At 36.6% G+C, this 20,405-nt stretch overlaps 1 protein-coding gene across 4 annotated transcripts in view; it reads left to right on the top strand.

Annotated features, from left to right (window-relative positions):
• Nucleotides 1-20,405, top strand: part of LOC118277102 (uncharacterized) — a 67,233-nt gene that overhangs the window by 4,556 nt on the left and 42,272 nt on the right. For 2 of the 4 annotated variants that reach the window (XM_050696242.1, XM_050696243.1), the window contains exon 2: nt 18,535-18,564. The exons of the other annotated variants lie outside the window; for them this stretch is intronic. In XM_050696242.1, coding sequence (XP_050552199.1) covers nt 18,535-18,564 — 30 coding nt within the window. The remainder of the gene's footprint in view (nt 1-18,534; nt 18,565-20,405) is intronic. 4 annotated transcript variants of the gene reach the window in all.

Consider the following 20,405-nt stretch of genomic DNA (forward strand, 5'->3'; position numbering starts at 1 on the left):
CTCAGCTCAAACCTTTCCCGTGTGAGACCTTTGGTCAGCAGTAGCCACTTATAGGCTGTTGATGTGATGTCAGGTATCTACTTAATTTATTTACATACCTTCATATTGTAGCGACTATATTTAGAAATCAAGTTATAAGCTGTATATTTGTGTATACAGAAACTAATGAACCTATTAATGTGTAATTACCTCTACCAGGTGTCTACGTCATTGTCTTGTCGAGCTTACTCGTGACGTCAATGACGTACGGTGACAGACTGACAGTGACCGGTACGACTACATTGCACCGGGTTATTCGCTATTGCAGCGTAAAATGTAACCTAGGGGTCTACTCTAATTCAACGAAAAACGAAATTTCGTCCGAAACTTCGCAAATTTCGTACTACAATTCCATTTATTACGAACCTTTGTGAACAAAAATGAACGAATGAAATGAAGATAAATAAATAGGTTTTGATTTGAAATTAAAAATAAAACGTTATTTTAAGTAATTTAATTATTAAATCAATAAAACCTACGGCCGAAAATTAAACGAAACTTCGGATTCGAGAACCGGAGTAGGCCCCTGTTATAAGTTATGCAACTAAGGATACCATTAACAATTTAATTTTTAGAGGAGTTAAGTTGAAAAAAGAAAATAGTTCTGGTTTTCTTATATTTTTCTGACTAGGTTAGGGTTTAGGTCTATGAGATTTCGGAGCTGCGGACTACCCTTAAAAAGCCTTGTTTATAGGTAATATTTTAAGGAGATATTGTAACATTTTTGTAATTTCAAAGCAAATTATTACGCATCGTATACGAAAAATGAAACAAAACAAACAGATACGAGAAAATCCGGAAAGTTTATGCACACAAAATACATATCATGAACAAAATCAAATACCTAACTCATAGGAAGCTTAATATACATAATATAATATTCCTTAAGGTAAACATTTTAGATCGTAGACTACGTCGGTTTCAATGCAACAGTGCACATAATTTAGAGCACAAACATTCTAGAGCCAGGCAAGTAAAGCCTCGCCTGTGATCTCTCTGAGATTGTGCGAGATTGAATTTCTATCTGACTATCAAAGTAAAGGATACTTGCTGTAAACTTCTGTTGCTTTGTGTGATATAGAGTACCTATGTAAAGACTTCTTTCTTATAAAACTTCTTTGTGATGCGACCTTCTTAAATGCTTTCGTTGCGTCATTGTACAATTTGTGCATGTGTGCACTTGTGTATTCTCTATTCGAGGATTCAAAAGAAAATTTCCAAAGTTATAAATAAATAATAAACATTTATAAAATTAATGATCACCATTGTTTTTATTTTAAATTTGCACCGCACTAGGATTTTATCCTGTGTCGTGGGTGCGTTTAAAAACATACAAGTTTACATACACATGACACCCAGATCAGAAACAACAATTTGTGGATCACACAAAGAGTTATTCCGTGCGGGAATCGAACCCGCTACGCACCACGCCAACTGTACAGTCAGATTAGGGTTTTATAAATCAACGATGATAACTGAATTACTAGAAAATAGCATAACAGTAAACAATAGAAAAGTTAAAGCTAATTAAGTCATAGCACATCATTTAAGGATCATGAGCACTTCCTGACACTGCATTTTAGGCAAGAATGGGCCGGCTCGACCGGAGTGATATCACGGCCTCACCGAAAACCGACGTGAAATAACGCTTGCGTTTCGTTGTTTGAGATTATCAGAGGCCCAATTCCCCCCTTCCAAATCTTCCCAATCCCCGATTCCCCAAAAACCCTTAAATTCCTAACCCCCAAAATGCCGGCAACGCACTTGTCACGCCTCTGGTGTTTCAAGTGACCATGGGCGGCGGCGATTGCCTAGCATCAGGTGATACATCTGCTCGTGTTCCATAAAAAAAAGTTTCCTACATTTCTCCAAAGTAATTTTCTAATAGTAAGTCCGTTATGTGAACTATAAAATCGAAAAGGAAAGCATGCAGAAAGCGTGGAGCAACTGCCATCTGTCGTCCACAAATCACTGAGTTCTTATGACGTTCTCACTCAGCCAGCCAGACTTACATAATAATAATAGTAAATATTTCTACGACAGTCTAAACAAATTCTTAAAAAATATAATAATAAGAAATATAACATCTCGCTTAAACTTCTTAGAAAATGTAGGCAGAAGCATGCTTCGAATAAATACATTGATACACCCACTTTTCTGCCGCGATCAATAGTTAAACATTTTGCAGTATCTATCTCATAGGTAATGGTGTCAATAGGGATGATGACTGTGTCAAAAATAAATTATTACAACTTTTCAATACAATAAAATATTCAAAAATAATCACACTCTCAACTACTTCATTTTCGATTTTTTCTAGCTAAATTTCTAGAAATTAGTCTGCTATTTGACGTCAAAAACTTATGACGTCATAATAGAGTATTTCATACAAAGTTCATAGAAAATATAGTTTTTGACGTTTCGAAAAAAGTATTGAATTTGACTAGTATGAAACTAGCCTATTCATTTCATGTATCTATGGTCACCTGTCAAAATGCGTCGCCATTTTGAAAATTTTCCCGCGAACGCGTCTCGTGTGAATTGTCAAGCGGTCATGTTTATAGTTACACTCGCTTCCCACCAAAATAGAATGAATCATTTTTGTATTTCTATTAAAATACTTTACTCGCGATGAAAGCGCCTGAATCACTGGCTATTTTAAAACGAAGACGACAAGACTACATAATATTGTGTGGAATTTGAATAAAGATATGCTAAGTATATAGTTAATTTTTGAAAGACGCAGATGTAATTGATTTTGTATATTTAACTAAAGGATACCCATTCTCTTAAACATATTGGAGATTGGTACCTCAACGTGGAAGAGCCATGCTTCAGCACGCATGGGCCGGCTTGACCGGAGTGATACCAAGGCCTCACAGAAAACCAACGTGAAACAACGCTTGCGTTATGTGAGTGAAGTTACCGAAGGCCCCCCTTCCCAATCTTCCCAACCCCGATTCTCCAACAATCCTTAATTTCCTAACCTACAAAAGGCCGTCAACGCACTTGTAACGCCTCTGGTGTTTCGGGTGTCTATGGGCGGCGACGATTACTTACCATCAGGTGATTCGTCTGCTCGTTTACCGGCTTATTCCATAAAAAAACCTATATGTCGCGTGTCAAATATGATTGTGCCTAGTCTCTGTATGTGGCACTTAATTTGCTCGATATGACACCCGCAGAAAGAATAGGGGTGGTGCCAAATCTATACTTAATATTATAAAGCTGAAGAGTTTGTTTGAACGCGCTAATCTCCGGAATTACTGGTCCAATTTAAATAATTATTTTTGTGTTGGATAGTCCATTTATCGAGGAAGGCTATAGGCTATAAAATATCACGCTATGACCAATAGGAGTCGAGCAGAGCGGGTGAAACCGAGCAGAAGTAGCTAGTGTACAATACAGTAAGACCTTTAAAAACCAACTTTAAAAGGCTTTCTTATTAAATAATTCCTTTTTTCGACTTGGCATTGTTTGCACTGACATCTTATCTTAATTAGAGGTTCCTTTTGAATCAGCTGCCGGCTGCCGGCCGCCGCGTGCTACTGAGCAAAGAACGGTCCATATCTCTATAAATAAGGCCCAGCAGATAATTACAAGTCCGGTCGTCTTTAAGCAAGGAGTTTTTAATTATTCACAGCTTTCTTTTTTTGCTAGATGGATACCTATTTCTTTCTTTCATTTTTTTCTTCAATATTTTCCAATCAGCTCTGTGTAGGGATGTGACTACTTTTTTAGTTATTAGTTTTTTGATCGGGCGTCGGGGATTAAAAAGGCGTGGTCTAAAAAAAAATCTCTATTAGATCCTCAGTTTTCAACCTGTCCATCATGATCAACACTTCTATAAGTAATCATACTATTTGTAACATAGAATGCAATAAAATGTTGAAGGGCAAAATCTTCCAATGACTTCTCCCGCCTTAGGTGATGCAAGAGAGAGTGTCAGACTCTTACTGAGTGAAGCAAGAGAGAGTTTCAGACTCTTACTGACTAAAAGCCACTCCGTTCCTACTCCTAGTAACCGCAGCTATATATTTTTCTTCTCTTCTAATAAAATCTTCTGAATGTATTTCATTGCGGAATCCAAGACAATCATTGATGTCCCTGAGACGCGCCGGACTTCAATGTCCCGGTGTCTTCATGGTTGTATCCACTGTAGATCCTGACTTATAGCAGTTGCAACGACATGGGTAGGATGTCTCTACATGGAGGAATTGTCCTCAAAAAATAAGATAAGCCGCAGCTCCGGGATGTAATAAAGAATTAAGTCAGAAATTCAACCTTTACTACCTACAGAACGATGATGCTTGCACGCGCATTATAGAACACATTTCACCTTTAAGAAAGGGTAGAAATACATACATGTAGTTACATATTTACCTACATACGTATGTAAAAGGTCAGAGTGCATAGCTAAGGAAGATGTAGCGAGCGTAAACAGCGCATTTTATCATAAGGAGATATTTTATATCAAACGTTATGACGATGTTTAAAGCAAAACTGTTTATGGAATGGAAACCTTTTACGTTATATGGTAAACTTAATATGTTCTTTGAAATAACAGGCATCTTATGTGAAAGAATCTTTTATACTTTTATAGACAGAAGTGGATTGTCTCAGGCTTTTGTTGATATTATCGCTGTTGGTATATTTTGATATTCCACGCTTGCTCATTGCGGGTTGGAGATTAGTAAGTGTGGGAGAGCCATGCTTCGGCACGAATGGGCCGGCTCGACCGGAGTGATACCACGGCCTCACAGAAAACCGACGTGAAACAACGCTTGCATTGTGTGAGTGAGGTTACTGGAGGCCCAATTCCCCCTTCCCAATCACCGATTCCCCAACAACACTTAAATTCCTAACCCCCAAAATACCGGCAACGCACTTGTAACGCCTCTGGTGTCGATCAGGTGATACGTCTGCTCGTTTACTTGTGTTCCATAAAAAAATTAGTATCAAAATATTCTGCAAGCGTGGTGATTAATACTCAAACCTTCTCAGTGTGAAAAGAGGCCTTTGGTCAGTGAGCCACTTATAGGCTGTTGATGTGATGTGTGATATATTACTAACTTTCTAGCCGCTTGATCAACCACATATAAAATATACACCTAAGATACCAAAATCTATGTGTTAGGTGTCTTTATAGTGAAAGGTAGACACGAAATGGGTTTTTGTATAGTATATCATATGCAACGTCACGCACGTGCACATTACGGCACGTAATGCCGCTATATAATATACACCCACTTTTCACCATTTGTGTTATAAGTCCTATGTATCTAATAGGGTGTGAGCCATATATTAGACACGACGACACAGACTCCATACTATACTGAGAAATTTTCGAAAAACCAAAAAAGCCCAGTAATACTTTTCCCGACCCAGGAATCGAACCCGAGACCTCTTGTCCGGCAGACCAACGTTTTTTTATAATACGTAAGAATAATAAACGTCTCTTTTATAGAACCATCATGTAATAACCGAAAATCACTACAATTTAACAGCACAATGTGACATAAGTATTGTTTCGCGTCTTGTACGGCACATTGATTGCTCGGGCGCAGATAATTGTGGCTATTAGGATGCAGCGACCGCCCCGCCAGTCCACGTATCAATCACTCGACTGACACTGTTTGTTGACTCAGTCAAGTGGCCAAGATTGACTGTGTAATGAGTATAAAGTGTCATGCAATGTTTTATAATGGCCACGCCTTTTTGTTTTGTGGTTTAGGATGCCATAAATATGTGGACTTCCGTTTTTTTTTTGGCTCAGTTAGTGGCGGTAACGTGAGGTGGGGTCCTGTTTGTGAAATAGAGAATTATTTAGTGTTTAAAGTTTTTATTGGAAATGGCAAATTAACTAAAAATTACGGTTTACTTACGTAAACTAATGGAGAATAGTTCTACTAGAGTAGGCTGCGCGACGTCGCCGCGTCTACGCATGCTGCTCATGATGAAGAGTCCCTCTGAGACTCGAAACTAGTAGAGCTTTTCTCCATTAATGTACGTGAGTAACATGTGATTTTTAGTTAATTTAGTATGTCTGACAATAGTTACTATAAAAATATTGGAAATGCCATTTTGCAGCTAAATTGATTAGACAATGATCTTATGATACATATCAATCCATCCTGGCCATCTGGTACGCAATAATACGGTACTGAGCCCTTATTGGGATGTATCCATAGCAACAGATAAATCTCACACATCCATTAATTTAGATTTAAACTAGCTGACCCGGCAAACTTCGTACCGCCACAAAAACGAAACTCGCCTTTTAAACCTTCCCTGGACTTTCACAAATAATTCAAGATCAAAATTAGCCAAAACAGTCCATCCGTTCTCGAGTTTTAGCGAAACTAACGAAACAACAATTGATTTTTATTTATAACTAGCTGGCCCGACAAACTTCGTATTGCCTCAAATAGTTTTTTTTTCTCAACTTTTAAACCTTCCCTGGACTTTCACAAATAATTCAAGATCAAAATTAGCCAAATCAGTCCATCCGTTCTCGAGTTTTAGCGAGACTAACGAACAGCAATTGATTTTTATTTAGATTTAGAGTAGAATTTAGCCATGATCGTCTCACTGCAGGGCAAAGGCCTACCCTCCTTCCACTCCTCCATTAATTTCATATAAATGATAAACTAAAATCTCAAAAATACTTTTGCCCGACCCAGCAATTGAACCCGAGAGTTCACCAGACGCGTATAACCGATGCCCAAGGACGTCATAAATATGTCGTTAATTATTCTAAGTATTACCCAATAGCCATTATTGATGAAAGACGGACTTTACGAGGTACGCGAAGGCCGAACCAGGCAGAATATAAAAATAAATTGTTATCTATAACGTTACGTTAATATACTCTGTGGCGACCGGAGCGTGACGCGCGAGCCTGCGTCCTGTTCAAATTAAAAAGTTTTATTTTTGCCGCCAATTTTCGTAATTGGAATGTGACAGATAAATTAAAATAGTGGAATATAGACTATATTTTTTTATATTTACTACTCGGTATGGTGGACTTTTGTACTGCTGCAGAATCAATAAAAAAAATGATTTTATTAATCTAAATAAATAATAAAAGTATGATAAACAGTACAACCTATCGATTCTTGTTATGATGTGTAAGAAAATGCATGAACCACGATGCATAACAAAATTATTAATTGCTATAAAAATATCTCCTTCATTCAAATAGGAACAGCACCATTATAATACTTACCTTCAAACCTCTTGTTTTGAGGGGGGAAAATCATCCAATGACTTCTCTCGCCTTGGGCGAGGTGAGAGGGAGTGTCAGACTTTTCCTGACTAAAAACCACCCCGTTCCTACTCCTGCTTTTCGAGCCGGAGTCCCGGTAAACCCGCTGAGGTAGTCCGGTAGCTGCAAGTTTTAATCAGAGTTCCTTCGAGACATGAGGATATAACTATTTGCTACAGTCACTAAGTACTTGACATATGCCGAAGGAAAAGTAAGTGAGGAAATCTCAATTTTTAATAACAAGTTTGAAATCGCCGGGGCTCCGGTTCGAAAAGTTTCGAACCGGAGCCCCGGTAAACCTTCAAACCTCTGGAACCATCTTTACTAGAAAGAAAATGCACATTATGTAGCTACTGTACTGTACTAGTAATTGTCCCGTAACGAATTTCGAATTGAATTTTCGATTCCATCCGGCCTCGGCCATCTCCCGCTCAATTTCCAAACCGGATGTGTCTTTGAAGTGAGCAACTCTTTGCTGCAAGTTTTAAACAAAAGAGTTCCTACTGAGGCTGAGGATATAACATTGCTAAGTTAATATTTATTTACAACGTTCTGCGACCTGAAAATGTGAAATTGGAATGAACAAAATACTCTTGGACGTATTTTTTTTGTTGACGGGGTGAAACCTTCAAAAGGCGCCTAGTTTTTTAGGGGAAAAAATAAGGAGTGAGGGATTTTTACCTCACTAAAACCTCCCCGATGATGGCCACCATCTGCACCGGGTGTAAAGGAGACACCGGGCCCACTTAGTATACCAACCCCGGAGCCCCCATGGTTAACCCCACGCCAGTTATGACACCTCCCTATGGAGATACATTCTCTCATTTTAACTTGGACCTAACGTAAAAATAGAATTTCTTATATGGAGAGATGCATGCTATGCATGGCTATCCTACTAACGATACACCGCATACTCGAGCTTCGCATCTTTTTCGCACTACTACATAGCTTAGTATCAGTCGAAACAGTCACATAGTTTCACAGCTTAGCTATTACATCTTCGTAGCATAGCGTCACACCACATCTCTGGTGGGAAAAGCACCTTGATACCACAATTTCTAAACCCGTGTCTACTAGAAACATTAAAGAAAAACAATAAATCTGTTCAGAGAGTGCATTTACGTTTACTTTTAGCTTTTTATAATGAAAAACTTTTTCAACTGTATCTATGACGCTTTTTACCAAACAAATAGCCTAGTTACAATTTTCATTGACGCATGTTGTTTCTGACGCCATATTACGTCGACCATGACGAAAGATCCTCGTCCGCACCGGTCGAACTGTCTAATAATATAAATCTGTTCGGAAATTATTGATTTAAGAAAATTTCGGCACGCAAAAATGTGTTTTTTAAAAGCTTTTCAACAGTCACTTGATGTTTAGTGGGAGTCGTTTGAGAGGTTACACGTAATTCGTAGATTGTTTTGTAAAAAACAGCATTTGTAATTAATCGATTAATCCTTTTGATCAAATAATAAAAATTGCTTTAGTAAGTAGGTACTCAAACCAGAAAGATCTGCTCAAATACGAAAACGAGAATCAAAAACAAAATAGATTCAACCGTAAACACAATTTACTAGTCAATCCTTGGCCGATGTGCGGTCGTAAAACAGCGTTGATGTTCTTATTTATTTTTTATTCAGATCTTCTTAACCACAATCCAAAACAACCGATTAAATGAAATCTAGTTCACGTACACATCAATTAAATGTAGTAATAAGTATTTAGATGCGAGGATCACCGACTGTTGCATACTTATCGTGTGTAAACAACATGTAAAAAAAATGGCTGCCTGTCAAATTTTGGCGCGCTGCCAGAGACAAAGTAGATGATTCAATACAAGGTATTCGTTCCTCTTCCTATTATAATGGACGCATTGAATACTTGTGACCGTTTAGTCGGACGTTCACGAAATATGTAAATTAAAGCAATTATATTTTATTAGTTATAAGAAACGTAGTTTGTTTAGTGTTACTCTGGAAGCACATTGGTTTTGTGATAATAATCCTTTGTGTCTTGGTTAAAATTAGTATTTTTTTAATGTCAATGTGCAAAATTAGCCCTAAAACACTCGCGTCAACGTATTTAGGCAATGTTCCTATATCGTGAGATAGGATCTGTTGTCATTAAAGGTTTACTGTGCTTAGGCCTCATCCAAGGCGGAAAGTCAATGGATAATTTTCCCCCTCTAAAAAATCTTACAAAATTGCTAATTAGTATCAAGTGGGCGCTATTCGGATCCTGTACAATTATATATTTTTCTATTAATGGCAACAGGCCCGCCCTATTTTATGTATTTGGGACTACAACTTAATTGGCGTTCTTGGCCTAAGAAACGTTATTTAAAATTATTTCTTTTTTAAGGGGGGAAATGACTTCTCTCGTCAGGGCGAGGCGAGAGGGAGTGTCAAACTCTAACTGACTAAACACCACCCCGTTCCTACTCCTGCTTTTCGAGCCGGAGTCACGGTAAACCCTCTAGGTAGTCTGCAGCTCCAGTAGAATTACACCTGCCAATTACCATAACTTTAATAATTACTAGCAAATCCCGGCGAGTTCCTTTTCACCACCAACGATTGTCCCTGTTTTCCTACTTTTCTCTTGATTTTTTCCTGAATTTTCTTTGCTAGAAACCTCACAGAGCTTGAGACCTTTCCAACGAATGCAATACCGTGGAAATTGGTTCGTGCGCTCTGTCTGTAGTTACAGCGTCAGGAAGGAAAACCCGACATATAATAGAATAAACCAAAATTAAAACATCAACATTAATTAACGAATTAACTAAACACCTAAAAATACTGAAACAACACACATTTCTAAGATCAATATAACAATCTTAAGACCTTAACAACCATCGTTACGCCATACAGCCAACAATTACACTGTACAATGTAGGGGCATAGACAAAGCGTGACGTCACGAGTGCGTCATACAGTAACTGGGTCACCACGGATCCATAGAGAATGGAAGCGGCTTTGTATGGCCAGTTCGTTACGGGCAGACTTCGAATCTTTTTTTGTTTTAATTTTTCACGGCTTGTTAGCGTGTATGTATGTAGGCTTGTCTTGCAAATTGGTATTGGTTCGGTTATGTTTAAATGTTTGGTAATGATGTGTTTTTGGAGATGCGTTATTTTCAAATAGTATAGCGTTTAGGGAACTGTTTTTGAATGCCAACAGAAAACTGTTGAAGGCAAATCCTCCGCTAACGTCGGTCACCGGTGACCACCACGGCGTTCAATGTGTTAAAAAATAGTTGTCATTATTTTTTTGCTAACTTTTCCATGATTTGTGTCCTATTTTTAACTCGGATTCTGGTCGTTTAGATATTTTAGTTTGGTTTTAATCAGGTTGCAGTTTTTGTACATCGGTGCCATACGCATAAGCTTCTTACCCTTGATTCTCATACATTTACTATTATAAAAATTGTAAAAAGAAAATCATGTCATTACAAGCGCGATTGATGAAAATTATTTTCTTCCAGATTTGGAATCTGATCCCTTGTAAAATATTTCCAATTAAAACTTGAAGTTTACAAATATTAATTTTATTTGATAATTCGACATAATTTCTATACATATTAACCCCACTTTTAAACCCTCAATACCGATTTTAAAACTTCCCTTTGACTGAATATTAGTGTTACGTTGTTCTCACATAGTTGAAGCAATCGAAAACAATGTAACCAAAAATTGTAGGTATTGTGAATCTGATTGAAAAAGAGTAACCTATGGAGTTTCTTGCTCGTTCTTCTCCATAGGAATCTACACTTTGGAACAAGCAAATAGCTTCACTAGAGAACTGACCGATAGACAGACGTTGTTAATCACTACATAGTATAAAACAAAGTCAGTTTCTCTGTCCCTATATGCCTTTGTATGCTTAAATCTTTAAAACTACGCGACGGATTTTGATGCGTTTTTTTTTTGTAATACATAGTGTTTCAAGAGGAAGATTTATATGTATAATACATGTATAATATATCACCGTTACACCCATGCGAAGCTGGGGCGGTTCGCTAATATTATTATATTTGTTTTGACGTTCAAAAGTAGGTTCCTTCATAAATAAAGTTGACTTTAACTTTGAGATAAACGCACCTGACCAGTAGTTACTCGTCAAATGACCGGTACCTCATGCGTATCTCGGTACAGTACAGTAAGTATGACACAATAACAGTAGTACTAACTATATAATAATACCATAACTCGACATCATCAATCACCTGTACGATATTGGAGTGGTGCTGCGGGTGACGCACGCGTCCTCACGGCCGTATTCGAGAATAAATAGACACATATCATTTGAAAATAGACGCTCGATAACGTTTTGAAGGCGGCTCTTCCGTTTACCTGGTTTTGGTGGATGGTGACGTTTTTTTTAATACATAAATTGCAGTTTTATTATGTCTCTTTAATTTTAAAAATGATTGCTAACGGGCCGGGCCATCCAAAGACACTGGGTGGAATTAGCTATAGGATTATGTAATTCAGTACTAATAACACTAACATAGCATATATACGCATTTTCTGTTAGATACTAACTCATCAACAACGTATGGACTACTATTGGGTCTGATATAATATTTAAACAAATATACAATTATAGGAAATACCTTTTAAGCATTTTTTTCCTTGTGTTAGGTAGTTCCGCTAAGAGAAATCGAACCTGCAACATCTTGAAATGTAACCGTCCAACCACTGCATCATGAATAACATTTTGTAAAATCTAAATAAAAATAAAGCTACCACGATGCTTAATAACGCGACAGAATAATGATTTGTTAAATAAAAGTTATTTTTTTTATGAAAAACCCAACCTCTTTTCATTATTCTCAAAAGGCTAGTTTCCTACTAGTCAAATTCAATACTTTTTTCGAAACGTCATAAACGATATTTTCTATGAACTTTGTATGAAATACTCTATTATGACGTCATAAGTTTTTGATGTCAAATAGCAGACTTATTTCTAGAAATTTAGCTAGAAAAAATCGAAAATTAAGTAGTTCATCAAATTTATGAGTGAGAATGTGATTATTTTTCAATATTTTATTGTATTGAAAGTTGTAATAATTTATTTTTGACCCGGTCTTCATCCCTATTCATTGCCCCATCTAGTTGTATAAACCAATGTACAGTTTCACACAAGGGCGCTTGGTTCCTGAAATCTGTCCAGGCATTGTGTACGGCTAATAGGATTCAACCAAACAACTTTACGCTTTTGTTTCCAAGCTAAAAGGGAAAAATGAGCTTACGTACTCATTATTGTAGTGTGCTATTGTTCTTGTAATCTTAATAGGACGATCATTACTGTTTTAAGACTTTTTGAACTACATAAAAGTAGTTAGCAAATGGTTGTCTTGTCGTATAAAGATATTTACGAAAAAATTGCGTTTTTTTTTTGGTCTCTGGTCATACTGAATAGAGATTTGAAAGTACTGTTATGTGTGCTTGATAAGTTTTAAATGAATATTGTGGCAAATTATATTTTTCGTTGCATTTTATCAATTTGAAATCTGTAAAAAAATAATATGCTATTTATAGAAGAATGTATTTAAGTTCATGTTATGTCTATTACAATGTGTTACATAGAATGTTTTGAAATAATAAAAATGGTACTTATAGAAGACAACTTAGTTTATTTATCCAAAAAATGTTGCCTACATCCAAACCCTCTAAAACCAAACGCTCGTAACCTTGCGAAAGAAAAAGTGTCAGCCCTCTTTAAAAAAAACAATAAACACTACTTGCATTCCCTCCTAAATAAACTAAACAATAAATAACGTAATTCCAAAACCCCTTGTGTCCCACGAACTATCCAAACATTACCCGAAACTTAAAAAATCCATTACAAACTCCTTGCGATAAATCTTCGACGAGCAAAACGTTGCCAGCACGTTACCATAGACAAAGTCAACGACAAAACTTTTGTTTCTTTTATAAAGTTTCGGCGGGAACTTTGTAATTCTTTAATCTTTGCCCGTGATCACATTGATTGATTCGTATTGTCTTTCTTTACGTAATTATGTAGGCTGGCAGCTTGTCAAACTTTAACTTCAGTCACGTAATTAATTTTGATTTGTTTTATAATCGTTCCGATGGGACGGTTGATAAGTTAATTTTATTGGCTATTGCGCTGCGCATTTGTCAAAAGTCTTGAATAATGGTGTAATTTCTCTTTAGTTGGGTATTGCTCATGGTATCCTTGGTTTTTTTTTCAATCTTCAAATTACCCTTACCGACTAAAAGCCACCCCGTTTCTGCTGCTACTTTTAAGTAAACCCGCTAGGTAGTCCGCAGCTCCGAATTAGGCATCAGCACTACTGCGGCCCATCTGTGGTGGTCTGATGGCTCTTTGAGGCGCGCGCGGAACACGACGCGCCGCACGCACGGGTCGACAGACCCGCAATGGTTTCCTTGGCTAGTTTCAAGCTTTATCTAAATTAAAGTAAAAAGCAGTCTATTATTTCTTGATTTATTTTTATCTGATATTACAGTATACATAACAGATAGATTATTTATCCCGGATTTAACTTTGAGACTTAGTTAGACTCGTTATGAGACTTTCAAATGTATAAGTTTATGATTACCTGTGACAGGGTGTGTACTTGTACGTCTGTACGTCCGCTGGCTTTACGTGCCCATCCAATGGAAGAACGGATAAATGTTACAGCATACATACATAAACTTACATATATTTACTTATATGTATTTGTAGATAGTTACACTCACACAGGGTCCTGAACGTTTCCTGAACGTAATTGTACTTTTTTTCAAATGTATAAATATATTCCGCATTTATGACATGAATAAGCAACTAACATACACACAAACTATTATGAGATAGCTACTTAAGAACAAACTTCAAGTAATTGTTGAAGTTAAAATTAGGCGATACTTGAAAATCTCGGCAAACGTACCTAGCATAGGACAATCTTCAGCTAGTGTAGTGACGATATGTGCAAGGTTTCAAATCGAAAAAAAAAAACTAATAAGCGCCAATTTGTTCAAACCCAACCTGAGACTAATTTCTATGCAGTAAAAAAATCTTGATTCAATCAGACGCACTTACTATCATATCTCCAAAAAAGCTTTCAAAAATTTTAAAAAAATTCATGAGCGGTATTCCGCTACACACGACGCAGCGATTGTCGCGGAATGCTGCTCATGAATTTGAGCCTCTAGCATGGCTTGAAACTAGTCGAGTTCCTCGTCAAACAGACTCTTACTGAGTAAAACCACCCCGTTCCTTCTCCTGCTTTTCGATCCGGAGTCCCGGTAAACCCGCTAAGTAGTCTGCAGCTTCGGAATCAGTCACACTTAAGATCATAACTCCAATAAGAAAGTAAAAAAATTTAAATCGTAGTTGCCATTCATCAGTATCAAAATCAATATCAAGAGTTTATAGTAAATAGAGAACTATATAAATGATGATACACACTACATATATCGTATAACATCGCATAGGTTGTTGAGCAGTAATCGTTGGATCGGTGTGAGGTCACTCGTGGCTGCGAGCTCGTTCATACTGAGCGCAGATGCAATCTGCACTCACAGGTTACTTGCAGAAGGTTCATTGTTCATTGTGTTGGATATTTTTCTATGGAAACCACTAATATTTTGTATTTTATTTATATTCTAATAACCTTATGATAGCAAAATATTTTATTCTGCTTATTTATCCAATAGTTTTGGAGTCATAATATCAGTCAGAGCTTTGAATTCGTGACTTTTGATTAAATTATACAACTCCTTCTTTTCGCCAGTTAAGCCATTAGCCCCATATCATATGGGATAAAGCTCTTATCATTCTATATATCGGACACAATTTCAAACTCCATGCATCCCAATAGTAGTACCTTCATCAAAACTGAGACTCCTTGCTCTACAGTTACACTTACGACCAACAACAACGTGACGCCGTTTTATCCCGAAAGTGGTAGGTAGTGCAATTTACAGCACGTAATACCGCTATACAATGTACACCCACTTTTCACTATTTGTGTTATAAGTCCCATGTAATAGGTTGAGATACTTACTTTTATTTTTAAGTGGAGAAAATCATCCAATTACTTCTCCCGCCTTGGGCGACGCGAGAGGGAGTGTCAGACTCTTACTCACTAAAACCACCCCGCTTGAAAAGCAGGAGTAATATCGGGGTGGTTTGTAGTCAGTAACAATCTGACACCCTCTCGCCTCGCCCAAGGCGAGAGAAATCATTGGATAATTTTACCCCTTAAAAAAACCACCCTTGTTTCTAGTTAACCTTCTGACAAAGCTGCTGTGTAACAGTCAGTTGGCAAAACATCAAAGTGTAGCCGACGATTGAGCGCGTCCATTCCGTCAGGTGTTGCGATAACCGATCTTGTTTGATGCACTCGCCACTCGCCTTCACCTCGTCCGATTATGAACTGATTACTGATTGCACACAAACGCTTACACTTGTATACGTCACGCCTTTAATCCCTGAAGGGGTAGGCAGAGGCATGTAATGCCACTACAATTTACACTTACTTTTCACAATATATGTTGTAAGTCCCATGTAATAGGGGGTGAGCCTATTGCCATATACCGGGCACATTTCCAGACTCCGTGCGTCCGTGACTACTGAGAAATTTTAATACTTTGCCAGACTCGGGAATCGAACCCGAGACCCTTTGCTCGACAGTCGCACTTGCGACCAATCGACCAACGAAGCAGGCTTGCTCTTACATATTATTTTTACGAGCAATTTACCCGCTGCCGCTGTAGCAGTTTCTAAAAAGAAAGTAATCGTCATACGGATGATATCGGTATAATTATGTCCTTCCCAAATATAGAGCAAATGTTTAAATAAAATTATTGGTTTACTCACATGAATATACTGAGAAAAGCTCTACTAGTTTCGTGTCACAGAGAGACTTTTGCTCGTGAGCAGCGTGCGCGGACGCGGTGACATAACTAGACGTGGTTAATATATTTAGTTATTTAAAAAAACTTATTTTATCAATTACTCCGTGGCGTCTCAAATTATAGCGGGGATATGGGGTAAAAGGCTCACTCTCTATATTTCTATAACACAGGACTCATAACACAACTACTGACAAGTAATAGTACATTGTAGATACTTCGAGGATTGCAAAGCGCGAGCTATGTTATGTAATTGAAAGAAATAAGCGTGATAGACATTAAGATGAGCTCATCCGTCAGATGTACTTGCACATAATTGCCAGTTACTGTCTAAACGTGCTGCAACAAAACACCACAGCATGAATTACAATTATGTCGTAAATCATCATTACAGTATTGAGACTGACAACACACTGATTCTCACGTACTTAATATTTTGCTAACAAAAAAATTTAACTGGCTTCAATGTAAAGTTTCTTAGTGTGTATGTGAACTTGTATGTTTGTAAACGCACCCACGATACAGGAGAAAATCCTAATGTGGGGTAACGTTTATAAAAAAAGAAAGAAAATAGTGATTCTTAATTCGCGTCTCAGGTGGCGCTAGTGTAGCTTTATGTTAAATTATATAAACTTAATTGTAGAATTGAATTGAATAAATAAAAAAATAAAAAAATGTCTATTATCTAATAGAATATTTTGCTATCATTAACTCATTGATCAGTAATTGTTGATTACACTAAAAGGATCCTTCAAGAATCATACAGTTTTATGGAAAATCCTACTTCCTATTTAGGCTTTTTTTATGAGGGTTGAAAAGACATTAATTAATTTTCTCTCCTCAAAAAAATGACAATTATATTGAATTAGTCAATAAAAGAACAAACACCACACATACTTATTGAAGTTTCTTTTTATCTCCCAATCACAAACGTACCACAGAAAGGGTTAAACTGTTAACTAAGACAAGACCAAATAAGTAAAAAAAGCATTTATTTTAATGAATCCTAAATTAGACACTTTTGAAGCTCCGGCTCGAAAAGCAGGAATAGGAAGGAGGTGGTTTTTAGTCAGTAAGTAAGACTAACACTCCCTCTAGCCTCGCCCAGGACGGGAGAAGTCATTGGATGATTTTCCCCCTTAAAAAAGGCATTATTGAAACGTCAAATTGAATTATCCGTCAGTCTGTCTGTCAGTGAAGCTAGGCGCTCGTGCCAAAGTGTAGCTTCGAATGGAGAAAAACGAGCAAGAAACTCCATCGTTACTCTTAAGACTCAAAGAAAACAAACATACGATAGTAATTTATCTCAATAATCGGCCCGTGTAAACTGAATGTCAGTGTATGTTAGTTAAAATTATAATGGCTAAAAATAAACGCACTCCCGTTACTCGTCCGCTCTCGGAGTAAACAATTAATAAACTAAGTGTTATGAGGAGATAAACGAATTATTACAGCAATTGTGAATATTTGCGGCCGGGCGCCATCTTGTTTTTAGGCTTTTATTTGGCGCGCTTTTTGTAATGAATGGAGATAGATTAAATACGATGCACATGAAGGATATTTTTTCTGTTGAAATATCAATTCAGGTTTGAGAAAAATTTGCAATTGCAATTTGACTCAACTGCATCATGGGATGTACATTTTTATTAATATTTATTTATTTAAAGTAAAAATAGTAATATAGAATTCTTATAAAACATGATTTATTATAACAAACATTCAAGAAAAGAGCATACTCCTTTTTAAAAAGCCGGCAACGCACCTGTGACTCCTCTGGTATTGCGGGTGTCTATGGGCGGCGCTGATCGCTTACCATCAGGTGACTCGTCTGCTCGTTTACTATCTATTCCATAAAAAATATATATCAAATAAGTTACGAAGAGTATTAAGAGACAAGATACAATTCAATCAAGTCAGGTATAGTATATCACCATTGCACCCATGCGAAGCTGGGGCGGGTCGATGTATTTTTTTGCTAATTTTTCTTCTTGTAAAAGATACTGTTTTATATTTTAAACTGATGTTATTGCTTCATTTACACACTATAATAGACATAACATGAACATGCATAGACTAAATAAAAAAATTAAAACTAAGATTCAACATTTACAACTATATTATGTAAGAAACATAAAAAAGGGAAAATAAAAAATATAAGTATTTTTGCTTAATCGTTTTTACGTACAGGTGTTTCGTTAAATTTATCGTACACATGTTTATCGTAGATAACAAAATATAGGCTATTGTTATTAAACTATCTACATACACATATGTTTATGTTTTCAGTCACGATATAAATGATAATTACATACAGTTTTCATAACGTTATTATTTTATACAGGTACACAGTATCGACTGGAGGCCGGGACAGGTTACAAAGAGTTTCGTGTTCATTCCTTGCTAACCATTGACTAACAACCGTTTGATTTGCAGTGGGAATTGGTGCTAATTTAACCTAACTAATAACATTTGCGTAAATTAAGATAATAAACACAAAAGATTGGTTTGTTTCAAAACTTAGTATAATTTATATCATTGTGAAAGAAGCACTTCATTTACTGGTGTATTAAATTAGAAAAAAATACGTGTTGATTGGATGACTTCATTAAAAGACTTATAAAATACGAGCCAGTCAGTTTATCTACGTGTTCTTAATATTTATCAATGGCTTTTTGAATAGTTGTTGGCTTGTTTAGCATTCGTTTTTGCGATAATAATAATTAATATCAACCAGTTCATAGTTAAACTTGATATGGAAATGTTTTATATTTTTAGCAATATATTCGTCTATTTATCATTACTTTATTGAAACTATTTCAGTTTCGCTTATGTTCGACGTCTGAACTTTGACGTTCCAACTTGAAAATTTTGGCGCGTAACTGTCAAACTACAAAAAAGGCGTCAATGGTATAGATGACTAATTTTTGTTTTAAAGTTATTTTCGAAGTTTATATCGACTTGAAACATTCCGTCACTTCTAGGTACATTTCCACGTAGAAATGACGTATTTGCTACCACTCCTAAACTTTGATTCGTTTTATCTAAGTATTGTTAACTTATATGACAAAATAAAAAAATACGTGCCTAATATTTTTTCATTACCTAACTGATGAACTAAATAGATTTTTATTTTTCATACCCCGTCATTATCCCTATTCCAGATTCTATGATACTGCTAGTAAAATGTGTGTCCGTACGTTTGTGTGGAAACTATCTCGGTCAATAGCTACAGCTACCGCTACAAGTACTACACCGCTTCAGTTCAAGGCTGAAAGTTTTTCATACACTTGGCACAGCCACCAAGCATGTTTACTACGAACTTTTAACAACTCGTAACTATGAGAAAAGGTTATAGTTCCGAGAATTTCTTGTCTTGTGTGAACACTCTATGGAATGCCGTTTCGTTGTGTGTGAAACTTTACTTCGTTTGTAAGCACTTCCTTCCTTGAGTTTTTTAATTAGATTGCTTTTTTTATTGATACGACCTTCAAAAAATCAATAATGAAAGAGGAATTATCATCTGGTGTTGTTATTGTTCATGGGTGGCGTTAATCGCTTACTAACGATTATCGCAGCGTGATGCGTCCCTTCTCCCTCTCCCTCTCTCTATCTCTCTCTTTCTTTCTCTCTGTCTCTCCCTTTCTTTCTCTCTCTCTTGATCTCTCTCTATATCTCTCTCTCGTGCTCTCTCTCATCACTCTCTCTCTGCTGCTCGCAACGCAACGTGAAATGAAAACAAACAACAACTAATTTTACCTTTTACAATAGTATTAGTAAAGTACACACCTCTGCTGACCCACATTCAGTATAAAAGTCGTAGTATAAAACACTATTACATTGAGATAACACATAGAAATCTATTTATAACCATTAATGAGATTCCTTGCAACAGCTGACTCCACGCGTCTTCGTCTTAGTAAAAATCGTTTACACATATCGTTCCTATATCTTTACCGTTTTCTAACGATCACACAATAAACTCAACGTCACACCTTTTATCCTCGAAGGGGTAGGCAGAGGTGTACATTACGGCACATAATGCCGCTATACAATGTACACCCACTTTTCATCATTTGTGTTATAAGTCCCATGTAATAGGGGGTGAGTTTATTGCCATATACTGGACACAATAATTCCAGACTCCATGCTACTACTGAAAAAATTTTCGAAAAACCGAAACAATCCCAGTAATACTTTGCCCGATACGGGAAT

The sequence above is a fragment of the Spodoptera frugiperda genome, chromosome 10 (genome assembly GCF_023101765.2).
Source record: "Spodoptera frugiperda isolate SF20-4 chromosome 10, AGI-APGP_CSIRO_Sfru_2.0, whole genome shotgun sequence".
NCBI classification, from domain to species: Eukaryota; Metazoa; Arthropoda; class Insecta; order Lepidoptera; family Noctuidae; genus Spodoptera; species Spodoptera frugiperda.